General features: G+C 54.5%; 2 protein-coding genes across 2 annotated transcripts; both read left to right on the plus strand.

Moving 5' to 3' along the window:
- The first annotated feature begins 313 nt into the window (after nucleotides 1–313).
- Nucleotides 314–1551, plus strand: LOC119934231 (titin-cap). Its single transcript, XM_038753656.1, has 2 exons — nucleotides 314–483; nucleotides 736–1551. The coding sequence occupies exons 1-2, from the start codon at nucleotides 374–376 to the stop codon at nucleotides 1139–1141; spliced, it is 516 nt and encodes a 171-aa protein (XP_038609584.1). The 5' UTR covers nucleotides 314–373; the 3' UTR covers nucleotides 1142–1551.
- Nucleotides 1552–7920: 6369 nt separating this feature from the next.
- On the plus strand, nucleotides 7921–12815 carry PNMT (phenylethanolamine N-methyltransferase). Its single transcript, XM_038753655.1, has 3 exons — nucleotides 7921–8370; nucleotides 10366–10573; nucleotides 12305–12815. The coding sequence occupies exons 1-3, from the start codon at nucleotides 8193–8195 to the stop codon at nucleotides 12744–12746; spliced, it is 828 nt and encodes a 275-aa protein (XP_038609583.1). The 5' UTR covers nucleotides 7921–8192; the 3' UTR covers nucleotides 12747–12815.
- The last annotated feature ends 1286 nt before the right edge of the window (nucleotides 12816–14101 follow it).

Below are 14101 nucleotides of genomic sequence, written 5' to 3' on the forward strand. Positions count from 1 at the left end.
TGGTGGGGAGAGGGTAGCGAATCACGGGCGGTATTACATTTCATCTTGGCAATGCCCCTGTTCCGAACCCCACCCCACCCCTGGGGTCCGACACTGGGTTAGCCCCCTCCGTCCCACCCCTGACTGGAGAGATGGGGGGGCAGACTGAGCCCCCCACACACACACACCTCACGAGTCCCAGACGCCGATATAGGGTCTGACGCCAACAGGCCCCAAAATAGACCTTGCAACGGGCGATGGGGGGGAGTGACCGGGCTCAGGGGGCTGGCGGGGGCGACTATTTAAAGGGGGCGGGCAGGGTGAGGGCAAAGAGACGGACGGGCAGGTAGAGAAGGGCAGCCAGCTGGACAGACAGAGGAGCGAGAGAGCAGGCATGGCCGGACTGGAGCTGAGCTGCCAGGTTTCGGAGGAGAACCCGGGGCGCAGGGAGGCCTTCTGGGCCCAGTGGCAGGATCTGAGCCTGACGACGCGCCCGGAAGAAGGGTGAGCGGGGGCCCCCGTCCTCGGGACGCAGCACCCCTGAACCCCCCCACACTCCCTCCCCAACTAACCCCCCTTTGCGAGGCCCGGTTCTCACCCACGTCTCCCCATTGGGGAGGCAGACCCCACAACCAGGGTTCATGGCGGGAGAGGTGGGAAGCCTTGGGGGTTGCCCCCACCCGGGGTCCTGAAGCCTCTCTCTGTCTCTCTCTCTGTCTCCCCCTCCTACCACCCCCCACACAACCTGCCACCCAGGTGTTCTTTGCACGAGGAGGATACCCAACGGAGGGAGACATACCACCAGCAGGGCCAATGCCAAGTGCTGGAGCAGTGGGCACCTTGGATGGTGATGCGGCTGGGCCTCTTGGGCCAGGGGCTGCAGGAGTACCAGCTGCCCTACGTGCGGTTCCTGCCCCTGCCCATCTTCAAGCCCGCTCACCTCGGGGGCAAGGAGGCGCGCGAGGAGACGCCGACGCCGGTCCGGGGGTTGCTGGCTTTGGAGACGGCGTTGGGCGGGCAGTGCCCGGATCGTCGCGAGATGGCGGAGATCACCAAGGAGCTGCCCCCGGTGGTGCCCGCAAGCCGGCCTGGCTTCGCCAAGCCCGGCGCCCCGCACCGCTCCCTGTCCCGCTCCATGTCCCAGGAGGCCCAGAGGGGCTGAGGGGGACCCCGCGGAGGGGCCCCGCTGCCGCTGTGCCCGGGTGAAGAAGGCCCTGTCCTGCCCACCCTGGCCGTGGCAGGGCCCAGCGCCGACTTGGGGGAGCAGGGCCGCGGAGGCCGGTCGCCAAGCTTTGTAGTTTGCTCAGACGAGGGGGCCGGGCACCTGGTGCCTGCAGAGAGACAGAAGGAGACAGAGACAGAGAGACGGGGGCTGGGTGCCAGGGCAGAGGCAGGGGCCGGGAGCAGCTCTCCCGAGGCTTCCGAAGGGAATGGAGGAGCTGGGAATGCGATGTGGGAGGGAGGATGTGGCTGGCAGAGCCCGGGGGCTGGGGGAGGTGGTTGGAAGTAGACGAGGGACCTCGCTGCCCCCCACTCACTGTGTTAGTCCTGCAAATAAACCGCTCAACCCAGCCCGCCGGCTCCTGTCTTCCTCCTCCTCTTCAAGGGCCTAGCTTGGTAAACAGCCCCCAGCCCTGCCAGGGTCTAAATATAGAGCTGACAAGGGCCGGCCCAACAGGGCAGGGGCTCAGGGCTAGGAGCGAAAGGGGCTGCCCGGCAGCCTGGCACCCTGGCTCCCCGTAGTCCCAGGGCTGGCCCTGGCCGCCCGCAGACTGGCTGCCTGGCATCGGTGGTGCCCAGCGGTGCCTGGGGGCCGGTTGGCACTGGGGCCAAGACCCTCCTAAGTTGCTGCAAGGACGCAGAGAGGACAGAGCTGGTGTCCAAGAGGATGGTGCCTGGGGGCCGGTTGGCACTGGGGCCAAGACCCTCCTAGGCTGCTGCAAGGACGCAGAGAGGACAGAGCTGGTGTCCATCATCAATCATCAATCGGATTTATTGAGCGCTTACTATGTGCAGAGCACTGTACTAAGCGCTTGGGAAGTACCGATTGGCAACATATAGAGACAGTCCCTACCCAACAGTGGGCTCACAGTCTAAAAGGGGGAGACAGCACTGGGGCCAAGACCCTCCTAGGCTGCTGCAAGGACGCAGAGAGGACAGAGCTGGTGTCCATCATCAATCATCAATCGGATTTATTGAGCGCTTACTATGTGCAGAGCACTGTACTAAGCGCTTGGGAAGTACCAATTGGCAACATATAGAGACAGTCCCTACCCAACAGTGGGCTCACAGTCTAAAAGGGGGAGACAGCACTGGGGCCAAGACCCTCCTAGGCTGCTGCAAGGACGCAGAGAGCACAGAGCTGGTGTCCATCATCAATCATCAATCGGATTTATTGAGCGCTTACTATGTGCAGAGCACTGTACTAAGCGCTTGGGAAGTACCAATTGGCAACATATAGAGACGGTCCCTACCCAACAGTGGGCTCACAGTCTAAAAGGGGGAGACAGAGAACAAAGCCAAACATACTAACAAAATAAAATAAATAGAATAGATATGTACAAGTAAAGTAGAGTAATAAATATGTACAATATCAGAGTCAGAGGTAATGGGTTCGAATGCCGCTCCGCCACATGTCTGCTGTGTGACCTTGGGCAAGCCACCTAACTTCTCTGAGCAAGAGGTTGGTGCCCAGCGGTGCCTGGGGGCCGGTTGGCACTGGGGCCAACACCCTCCTAGGCTGCTGCAAGGATGCGGAGAGGACAGAGCTGGTGTCCAAGAGGTTGGTGCCCAAGAGGCTGGCGCCTGCATCGGTTCCGACCGGACCGGGTTTTGTGCCCGGTAATGGGGAGAGTCGCGGGAGCCACACTGCAGAGACCCCAGCCCCTAACCCTCTCACCCCCTCCAAAAAAGATCCAGAGGGCCCAGGCTGTAGAAATCCCCCCAAACAAAAACTCCCCCATTGCCACCCAAAGCCCCAGAGGGCCCGTCGTACCCCTGGACCGGTTCTCCCAGGGTCTCCCAGCCAACTGGTGGGGGAAAGTGGGCCAGCTGGCCACCGCTGGCCTCCAGCCCCTCCTCACTGGACTTGGCAGCTGGGTTGAGGATAGGGGACACATCTGTCCAGATGTCCCGGACTGAGCGGCTGGAGGGGGTGGGCTTGGGGGATGGCGGATCGAGGCCCTGGCAACGGGGTCCTGGCACGATGGAAACTTCCCTGTTGCCGCAGGCTGTTGCCTAATCCAGCCCTTGAGATTGCCTTTTTATTCCATTTATCCTAGTCCCCGCACACTCCCCCCCGCGCCCCGGGAAATTTATCTCCCAGAGCCCCCACCCCTCAAATTAGACCAAACCCTCCACATGGCCCCTTGCATTGTCCTCCCCACTCCCGAACTGGCCCTGTCTTCCTCCATTAGTCCCCTCCCAGCCCCACTTGTCAGCTGCGTGACTCTGGGCGAGTCGCTTAACTTCTCTGTGCCTCAGTTCCCTCATCTGTAAAATGGGGGTGAAGACTGTGAGCCCCATGTGGGACAACCTGATTATTTTGTATGCCCCCCCCCCACCAGAGCTTAGAACAGTGCTTGGCACATAGTAAGCGCTTAACAAATGCCATCGTTATGATTATCGCGGGCCAGGCCGAGCCCTCGGGCAGCTGAGCGCCACAGTCAGAGGGCGGGTGAAGAGGACCCCGGGGTTCGCCCTGAGCAAAGGCTCGTCACAAGCCATTTTGGAGGCGGGAAGTTGCCACCGAGGATCTGGGAGTAGAGTAGCCGTCAGCCGGTCAGTCAGTCGTATTTATTGAGCACTTACGGTGTGCAGAGCACTGTACTATGCATTTAATAATAATAATGGCATTTATAAAGCACTTACTATGTGCGAAGCACTGTTCTAAGCGCTGGGGAGGTTACAAGGCGATCAGTCTCACAGTCTTAATCCCCATTTTACAGATGAGGGAACTGAGGCCCAGAGAAGTGAAGTGACTTGCCCAAAGTCACCCAGCTGACAATTGGCGGAGTCGGGATTTGAACCCATGACCTCTGACTCCAAAGCCCGGGCTCTTTCCACTGAGCCACGCTATTTGGGCGAGTACAATGTACCAGACACACTCCCTGCGTATAATGAGCTTACAGTCTAGAGGGGAGACAGACATTAACATAAATAAATAAATGATAGACATGTTCATTCATTCATTCAATCGTATTCTTGTACATTCATTCATTCATTCATTCAATCGTATTTATTGAGCACTTACTGTGTGCAGAGCACTGTACTAAGCGCTTGGGAAGTCCAAGTTGGCAGCCTTCCCAGACTGAGCCCCCTCCTTCCTCCCCCTCCCCCTCCCCCTGCCTTACCTCCTTCCCCTCCCCACAGCACCTGTATATATGTATATACGTTTGTACGTATTTATTACTCTATTTATTTATTTTATTTGTACATATTCTATTTATTTTATTTTGTTAATATGTTTTGTTTTGTTGTCTGTCTCCCCCTTCTAGACCGTGAGCCTGCTGTTGGGTAGGGACCGTCTCTAGATGTTGCCGACTTGGACTTCCCAAGCGCTCAGTCCAGTGCTCTGCACACAGCAAGCGCTCAATAAATACAATTGAATGAACAAATGAATGAACATATAGCGACAGTCCCTACCCAACAACGGGCTCACAGTCTAGAAGGGGGGGACAGACAACAAAACAAAACACGTGGACAGGGGTCAAGTCGTCAGTACACGGATGTTGTATATGTCTAGGAGGCTTCTCTGGATCAATCAATCAATCAATCGTATTTATTGAGTGCTTACCGTGTGCAGAGCACTGTACTAAGCGCTTGGGAAGCCCAAGTTGGCAATCAATCAATCAAGCAATCAATCGTATTTATTAAGCGCTTACCGTGTGCAGAGCACTGTACTAAGCGCTTGGGAAGTCCAAGTTGGCAACATAGAGAGACGGTCCCTACCCAACAGTGGGCTCACAGTCTAAAAGGGGGAGATGGAGAACAAAACCAAACATACTAACCAAATAAAATAAATAGAACAGATATTCTATATATATATATATATATAAATAGAATAGATCACCTCCACCCCCAGCCTCACCAAACATACTAACCAAATAAAATAAATAGAATAGATATTCTATATATATATATATATAGAATAGATCCCCTCCACCCCCACCAAACATACTAACCAAATAAAATAAATAGAATAGATATTTTTTATATATATATATATATATATAGAATAGATCCCCTCCACCCCCACGAAACATACTAACCAAATAAAATAAATAGAATAGATATTATATATATATATATATAAATAGAATAGATCCCCTCCACCCCCACCAAACATACTAACCAAATAAAATAAATAGAATAGATATTATATATATATATAAATAGAATAGATCCCCTCCACCCCCACCAAACATACTAACCAAATAAAATAAATAGAATAGATATTATATATATATAAATAGAATAGATCCCCTCCACCCCCACCCTCACCAAACATACTAACCAAATAAAATAAATAGGATATTCTCTCTCTCTCTCTCTCTAAATAGAATAGATCCCCTCCACCCCCACCATACTAACCAAATAAAATAAATAGGATATTCTCTCTCTCTCTCTCTCTAAATAGAATAGATCCCCTCCACCCCCACCAAACATACTAACCAAATAAAATAAATAGAATAGATATTATATATATATATAAATAGAATAGATCCCCTCCACCCCCACCAAACATACTAACCAAATAAAATAAATAGAATAGATATTATATATATATAAATAGAATAGATCCCCTCCACCCCCACCCTCACCAAACATACTAACCAAATAAAATAAATAGGATATTCTCTCTCTAAATAGAATAGATCCCCTCCACCCCCACCAAACATACTAACCAAATAAAATAAATAGGATATTCTCTCTCTCTCTCTCTCTAAATAGAATAGATCCCCTCCACCCCCACCAAACATACTAACCAAATAAAATAAATAGAATAGATATTCTATATATATATATACATATATATACATATATATACATATATATACATATATATATACACACATATATATATACATATATATATATATATATATATATATATATATATGTATGTATATATATATATACATAAATAGAATAGATCCCCGGTCCCCCACCCTCCCAGGCCCCTGTTTGAGCTCCTCTTTTCCGCAGCTTTACTTGAACCTGGGCAGCTCTCCCAGTCCACCAGGCTTGGCCTGCAGCGTGAGGGTCAATGGTCAGAAAGGGCCGAGGTGGTCCTGGGGGGGCCTGGTACTTTTCTTCAAGAGGACCGCTCCTTTTGATCCTCTTCTAGTCGCTGGTCAGAGGGAACAGAGAGGAGACGGGAGGGTCACGCCTGGCTGTTCCCCTCCACCCTCCACCCCAAGCCTCAGCCCAACCGCTCCGGGTTGGGGATGGAGGTCACAGCTTCTCTGGATCAAAAGTCACACAGCTGACAGTTACTACTACTATCAATCAATCAATCGTATTTATTGAACACTTACTGTGTGCAGAGCTAAATCGGGGGGCGGTGGATGAGCTGGAGAGGGGTGGGGACAAGGCTAGATTTGAGGGGGCCGCAGCCAGAGTTAGGACCTAGGCATTTTGATCTGTTGGGAGTGGGAGGGGGACGGGGTGGCAGAGAAAAGACCCTTTTTAATAATAATAATAATGATAGCATTTGTTAAGCGCTTAGAACGTGCAAAGCACTGTTCTATGCGCTGGGGGCGGGGGGGGGGGGGATACAAGGTGATCAGATTGTCCCGCATGGGGCTCACAGTTATCATCCCCATTTTACAGATGAGGTAACTGAGGCTCCGAGAAGTTAAGTGACTTGCCCAAGGTCACACAGCTGGCAATTGGCAGAGTCGGGGTTCGAACCCATGACCTCTGGCTCCAAAGCCCGGGCTTTTTCCACTGAGCCACGTTGCTTCTCCTTCTTCTTCTGGTCTCTGGGATTCCTGCTCCTGTGGGGCCCCCTCTGGGGTCTCTCCCCCGACCCCTCCCCACAAAGAGGAGAGCCAGAAACCCTTATTAGTAGTAGTAGTAGTAGTAGTAGTAGTAGTAGTAGTAGTCTTTTAGACTGTGAGCCCACTGTTGGGTAGGGACTGTCTCTATATGTTGCCAACTTGTACTTCCCAAGCGCTTAGTACAGTGCTCTGCACATAGTAAGCGCTCACTAAATACGACTGATTGATTGATAGTAGTAGCAACTGTCAGCTGTGTGACTTTGGGCAAGTCACTTCACTTCTCTGTGCCTCAGTTACCTCATCTGGAAAACGGGGATTAAAACTGCGAGCGCCCCCCGCCGGGGAGCAACCCGATTACCTTGCAACCTCCCCAGCGCTTAGAACAGTGCTTTAGTAAGCGCTTAACAAATACCATCATTATTATTAGTAGTAATAGTATTATTAGTTATTAATGTTATTAGTAGTAATAGTACTATTAATTATTAATATTATTAGTAATGATAATAATAATGATAATGGTATTTTTAAAGATCTATGTGCCAGGCACTGTACTAAGCACAAGCCAAAAGGATTGGACCCGGTCCCTGCCCCACCTAGGACTCCCAGCCTCAACCCCCATTTCCCAGATGAAGTCCCTGAAGTGACTTGTCCAAGGTCACAGTGGCGGGGCCGGAATTAGAACCCCTGACTTTCTAAATCCCTGGCCTTGCTCTTTCCACTAGGCCATGCTTCTGTCCCCAGTCCCCCTCCACTCCCCCCCGCTTCTCCTTCCAGTCCCGGGGTCTGTCCCCCATCTCACCCCCCTCCCCGAATCCATCATCCGCCCCGCTGCCAGAGATAAGCGGCTGGGGGCCCGGAGGGACCGGCCGGGGGTCTCTTATCGTCCAGCCCCCGCCCCACCTAACCGCATTAGGCGGCTATCGGTGGCCATCGGCAGGGCGAGCGCCGGGGCCTAGAGGACGGAGTGTCCCGGGCAGGGAAGGGCGGGAGGCCGAGCCGTCCGGGCGCTGACGCTAACCCGGTTAGGGGAGACGGATGGCCTTCGGTGGCAGGCCGTAAATCACCCCCACGCTGCCCTTTCCTCCTCTGGGCCGGCTGTTGGGGAGAGAAATGGTCCCATTAGGAAGGGCCTAAGGCCCGCGGGGGTCAGGAGGGGGGTGGGAGCGGGGCTATAAAGGTCCAGGGAGTCGGTGGGCGACCAGCGGGACCATGAGCGGCATCGTCGCAGGGGTCAGCAGCGGCCTGGAGGCCGTGGCCCAGAGCTACCAGGGCTTCCAGCCCCGGCCCTACCTCGTCAACAACTACCGGCCTCCCCGGGGAGACCTCGGCCGCCCCGACGGCGTCGGGCCCTGGAAGCTCGGCTGCCTGGCCCAGACCTTCGCCAGCGGTGAGACCTTAGGCGGGGAGGGCACTGGGCATCATCATCATCATAAACAATCAGATTTATTGAGCACTTACTGTGTGCAGAGCACTGGACTAAGCGCTGGGGAAGTACAAATTGGCCACGTATAGAGACAGTCCCTACCCAACAGTGGGCTCACAGTCTAAAAGAGTGGGCTCAACAGTCTAAAAGTCACCCCCCGTTTGAGAAGCAGCGTGGCTTAGGGGTGAACGCGGGCCGTTCGGGGGCTAAGGACCGGCTTCCAACCGTCACCGCCTTCCGGGGCGACGACAGATGATCGTCTTGGACTTTTCCCAAGCGAGAAGGGCTGCCAACGGGGCTCCATATGTATATATGTTTGTACATATTTATTACTCTATTTAGAGAAGCAGCGTGGCTCAATGGAAAGAGCCCGGGCTTTGGAGTCAGAGGTCATGGGTTTGAGTTCCAGCTCCGCCACATGCCATCATCATCATCATCAATCGTATTTATTGAGCGCTTACTATGTGCAGAGCACTGTACTAAGCGCTTGGGAAGTACAAATTGGCAACATATAGAGACATGTCTGCTTGTGTGATCTTGGGCAAGTCACTTCACTTCTCTGGGCCCCAGTTACCTCATCTGTAAAATGGGGATTAAGACTGTGAGCCCCACGTGGGACAACCTGATCACCCTGTATCCTCCCCAGCGCTTAGAACAGTGCTTTGCACATAGTAAGCGCTTAATTGATGCCAATTATTATTATTATTATTATTATCAGTGCAAGGGACCGGTCTTGGGAGTCAGAGGTTGCGGGTTCTAATCCCTCCACCGCCACTACCAGCTGTGTGGCTTTGGTCAAGCCACTTCTCTTGAGAAGCAGCGTGGCTCCGTGGAAAGAGCACGAGCTTGGGAGTCAGAGGTCATGGGTTCAAATTCCAGCTCTGCCGCTTGTCAGCTGGGTGACTTTGGGCAATTCACTTCACTTCTCTGTGCCTCATTTACCTCATCTGTAAAATGGGGATTAAGACTGTGAGCCCCACATGGGACAACCTGATCCCCTTGGATCCTCCCCAGCGTTTAGAACGGTGTTTTGCACATAGTAAGCACTTAAATTCCAAAATTATTATTATTCACTTCTCTGGGCCTCGGTGCCCTCATCTGTAAAATGGGGAATAAGACTGTGAGCCCCCCATGGGACAACCTGATCCCCTTGTATCCTCCCCAGCGCTTAGAACAGTGTTTTGCACATAGTAAGCACTAAACAAATTCCAAAATTATTATTATTCACTTCTCTGGGCCTCAGTGCCCTCATCTGAGAAGCAGCGTGGCTCAGTGGAAAGAGCCTGGGCTTTGGAGTCAGAGGTCACGGGTTCGAATCCCAGCTCCGCCACATGTCTGCTGTGTGACGTTGGGCAAGTCACTTCACTTCTCTGGGCCTCAGTTCCCTCATCTGTAAAATGGGGATTAAGGCTGTGAGCCCCACGTGGGGCAACCTGATCACCTTGTAACCTCCCCAGCGCTTAGGCTTTGCACATAGTAAGCACTTAACAAATGCCATCATTATTATTATTATCTGTAAAATGGGGAATAAGACTGTGAGCCCCCCATGGGACAACCTGATCACCTTGTATCCTCCCCAGCGCTTAGAACAGTGCTTTGCACATAGTAAGCGCTTAACGAATACCAAAATTATGATTATTATTCACTTCTCTGGGCCTCAGTGCCCTTATCGGGAAAATGGGGATGAGGACTGTGAGCCCCACGTGGGACAACCTGATTGCCTTGTATCTACCCCAGTGCTTAGAACGGGGCTTTGCATCATCAATCATCAATCGTATTTATTGAGCGCTTACTCACTGTATTAAGCGCTTGGGAAGTACAAATTGGTAACATATAGAGACAGTCCCTACCCAACAGTGGGCTCCCAGTCTAGAGGGCTTAACAAATACCATTATTATTTGTTATCGGGGGACGGGGTTGTGGGTTCGGGGTCCAGGCGTCCGGCTTCCTTTCCCGCAGGGGAGGTCCGAGGCCGCAGCCTGCTGGACGTGGGCTCCGGCCCCACCGTGTACCAGCTGCTCAGCGCCTGCGCCCACTTCGAGGACATCACCATGACGGACTTTCTGGAGGTGAATCGCCAGGAGCTGTGGGCCTGGCTGCGCCAGGACCCCGGGGCCTTCGACTGGAGCCCCTACAGTCGCCACGTCTGCCTGATCGAGGGCAAGGGGTGAGAGGGCGACGCCGGGCACCGCGGGCAGGGAGGGTGGGCACGGCACCCTGCGGCCGACAGAGCCCGGCCTTGGCAGTCAGAAGTGCCCTGGTTCTAATCGGGGAGAAGCGGTGTGGCTCAGTGGAAAGAGCCCGGGCTTGGGGGTCAGAGGTCATGGGTTCTAATCCCGGCTCCGCCGCTTAGCTGTGTGACTTCGGGCAAGTCACTTCACTGCTCTGGGCCTCAGTTACCTCACCTGGAAAATGGGGGTGAAGACTGTAAGCCCCACGTGGGACAATCTGATTACCTTGTATCTCCCCCCCAGTGCTTAGAACATGCTTGGCACATAGTAAAAACCTAACAAATGCCAACATTATTATTATTAATCTCAGCTCTGCCACTTGTCCGCTGGGCGACCTGGGGCGAGTCCCTTCTAGACTGTGAGTTGGGTAGGGACCGTCTCTATATGTTGCCAACTTGTACTTCCCAAGCGCTTAGTACAGTGCTCTGCACACAGTAAGCGCTCAATAAATACGACTGACTGAATGAATGAGTCACTTTGCTGCTCTGGGCCTCAGTTCCCTCATCTGTAAAATGGGGATTGAGGCTGCGGGCCCCAAAGGGTGACAGGGACTGTGTCCAACTTGGCTTCTTTATCTCCCTCCCACCCCCCAGCGCTCAGTATAGCGCCTGGCACATAGTAAGCCCTTCATAAGCACCATCATTATCAGAGAATCAGCGTGGCTTAATGGAAAGGGCTCGGGAGTCAGAGGATGTGGGTTCTAATTCCGGCTGGGCCACTTGTCTGCTGCTTGGGCAAGCCTCTTCTCTGTGCCTCAGTAACCTCATCTGTAAAATGGGGATTAATAATAATAATAATAATATTTATTAAGCGCTTACTATGTGCAAAGCACTGGGGAGTTTACAAGGTGATCAGGTTGTCCCACGGGGGGCTCACAGTCTTAATCCCCATTTTACATATAAGGTCACTGAGGCACAGAGAAGTGAAGTGACTTGTCCAAAATCACACAGCTGACAATTGGCAGAGCCGGGATTTGAACCCATGAACTCTGACTCCAAAGCCCGGGCTCTTTCCTCTGAGCCACGCTAATTATTATTATTATTAATAATAATAATAATAGTGGTATTTGTTAAGCGCTATGTGCCAAGCACTGGCGGGGATACAAGGAAATCATGGGCCCAGCTGAGACTGCCATTGGTTCAGGGTTTGGATCCACCTCACCGGGCCCCGGTTAAGATGGAGAGAGTGTGTGCCTGTGTGTGGTAATCAGGTGTAATCAGGGTAATCAGCTGCTCCCACGTGGGGCTCACAGTTTTAGTCCCCATTTGACAGATGAGGGAACTGAGGCCCAGAGAAGTGAAGTGACTTGCTCAGGATCACACAGCAGACAAGTGGCGGAGGCGGGATTAGAACCCACGACCTCTGACCCCCAATATTGAGACTGCGGGCCCCACGTGGGGCAACCCGATTAGCTCGTGTCTACCCCAGCGCTTAGAACAGGGCTCGGCACATAGTAAGGGCTTTACAAATACCATTATTTTTAGGGTAGACTGCCCCGAGGGCAGGGGGTGCCCAGCTCTGTGATGCCCCAGGGGAGGCCGGACGTCCTGTCAATCAGTCAATCGTATTTATTGAGCGCTTACTGTGTGCAGAGCACTGGACTAAGCGCTTGGGAAGTACGAGTCGGCAACACACGCCCTGCTCACGGAACCTCTTACCCTCCGCAGTGAGACCTGGCAGGACAAGGAGCGCCAACTGCGGGAGAGGGTGAGGAGGGTGTTGCCCATCGACGTGCACCAGGACCAGCCTCTGGGCCCTGCGGGGGCGGGCGTGGTGCCCGTGGATGCCCTGGTGTCCACCTTCTGCTTGGAAGCGGTGAGCCCGGACAAGGCCAGCTTCCAGCGGGCCCTGGACCACATCACCACCCTGCTCCGGCCCGGCGGGCACCTGCTCCTCATCGGTGCCCTGGAGGAATCCTTCTACCTGGCGGGCGCCGCCCGCCTGGCCGTGGTGCCCGTCAAGGAGGAGGAGGTCCGGGAGGCTCTGGCCCGCAGCGGCTATGGCATCCGGGATTTCCGCACCTATTCGATGCCCGCCAGTTTGCTGACGGGGGTCGACGATGTCCGCGGGGTCTTCTTCGCTTGGGCTCAGAAGCGGGCGGTGCCCTGAGGTGGGGAGAGGGTCCCGCCGTGCCCCCTCCCACCTCTGCGCATCCTTCAATACAGGTTTGTGCTCTGCTCCAGCCTATTCCTTGTCCTTTCCCGTTGGTTGGGGGGCAAGATTGGGGGAGAAAAGGAGGGGGTCCCGAGCCGGGGAGGGCTGGGTTCCCCCGGGGGTCGCAGCCCACTCCCCAACCCATATGGGATGGAGCAGACCCTAGGAAAACTGGATCCGTGGGCCGCTGGTTGAGAACGAGATGGGGTCGGCGGGTCCTGCCCTTTATTCTCACCCATGCGGACCCCCAGGAGGCCCTCGGGAAGGACAGACCGACGGACGAACCGTCCCCTTGCCCTTGGGAGGAGGAGGAGGAGGGGGTTAGCGTCTGATGGCCAGTGCCAACCGTCTCCAGCGCTTGCGAGGGCCGGCCCGTGGCTGCCCACAAAATCCCCGTCTGGTCCTCTGCCTGGGCCCAGGGCTGGATTGTGACCTTGGTGCCAACCGCGAGGGGGGAGGGAGGGCAGAAGCGGGTCACCTTGAGCTGGGCCCAGGCCCGGCCGCTCTGGCATGGCCCTGTGCCCACACTGGACCCGTCTTAAAACAGACGTGACCTTTGGCGGGCGGGAGGGTTGGGGGCACGGAGGAACAGAGCCCGTGTTCCTCTCGGTATAATCAGCACCCCCGCCCGGGGACGAGGGGAGGGCAGGTGATAATCCCGGGAAGGTTGGCACTATGGTGGGACCCGGTGAGGGGGGGGGGCCTGGCAGAGCCCAGTCTGAGAGGGCACAGGGGGTAAGGGCAGCTGGTCTCGGGCCCATCTTGGGCCGGGGGTGGGAGTGGGTATTGCCGCACTGTCTGGTCAGCGGGGTAAACGGGGGGCTCAGGGGTGGAAATGTCCTGACTGGCATTGTGCCAGCTGACCCTCCAGGTGCTGGGGAGCCCGCAGGGACAGTGAAGTCCAGCATTGGGTCGACTGGGGTGCTAGAAGCAAGATGGGAGGGGGCCACTGGGCACACATACACCCCACCCTTCACACCCACCTGCTTCCCAGTCTCCCCGATTAACAGACAGCCTTACCGATAGGATGGGGGGCGACAGCGGGGGGATGATGGGCTTCCCAAGGAGGGGGGCAGTAGATGGGACCAAGGGTTGCCCCCTCCCCAGGCCCTGCCATGGAGCAAAGACGAGGGCCTACAGCCACCTAATGGTCCAGGGTCTCCCCCAGTGGTCCAGGATCTCCCCTGACCAGGAGGTGGGCAGAGAGGGGGAGAGGGGTTGGGAGGCAGAGCACAGAGGAAGCCTGCAGAGGAGTTTGCGCGAATCCCCAAAAGTCCCCCGGCCTCTTCCGACCCGGGCTTTAGTCCGGT

Source organism: Tachyglossus aculeatus, chromosome 11 (genome assembly GCF_015852505.1).
Source record: "Tachyglossus aculeatus isolate mTacAcu1 chromosome 11, mTacAcu1.pri, whole genome shotgun sequence".
Taxonomy (NCBI): Eukaryota; Metazoa; Chordata; class Mammalia; order Monotremata; family Tachyglossidae; genus Tachyglossus; species Tachyglossus aculeatus.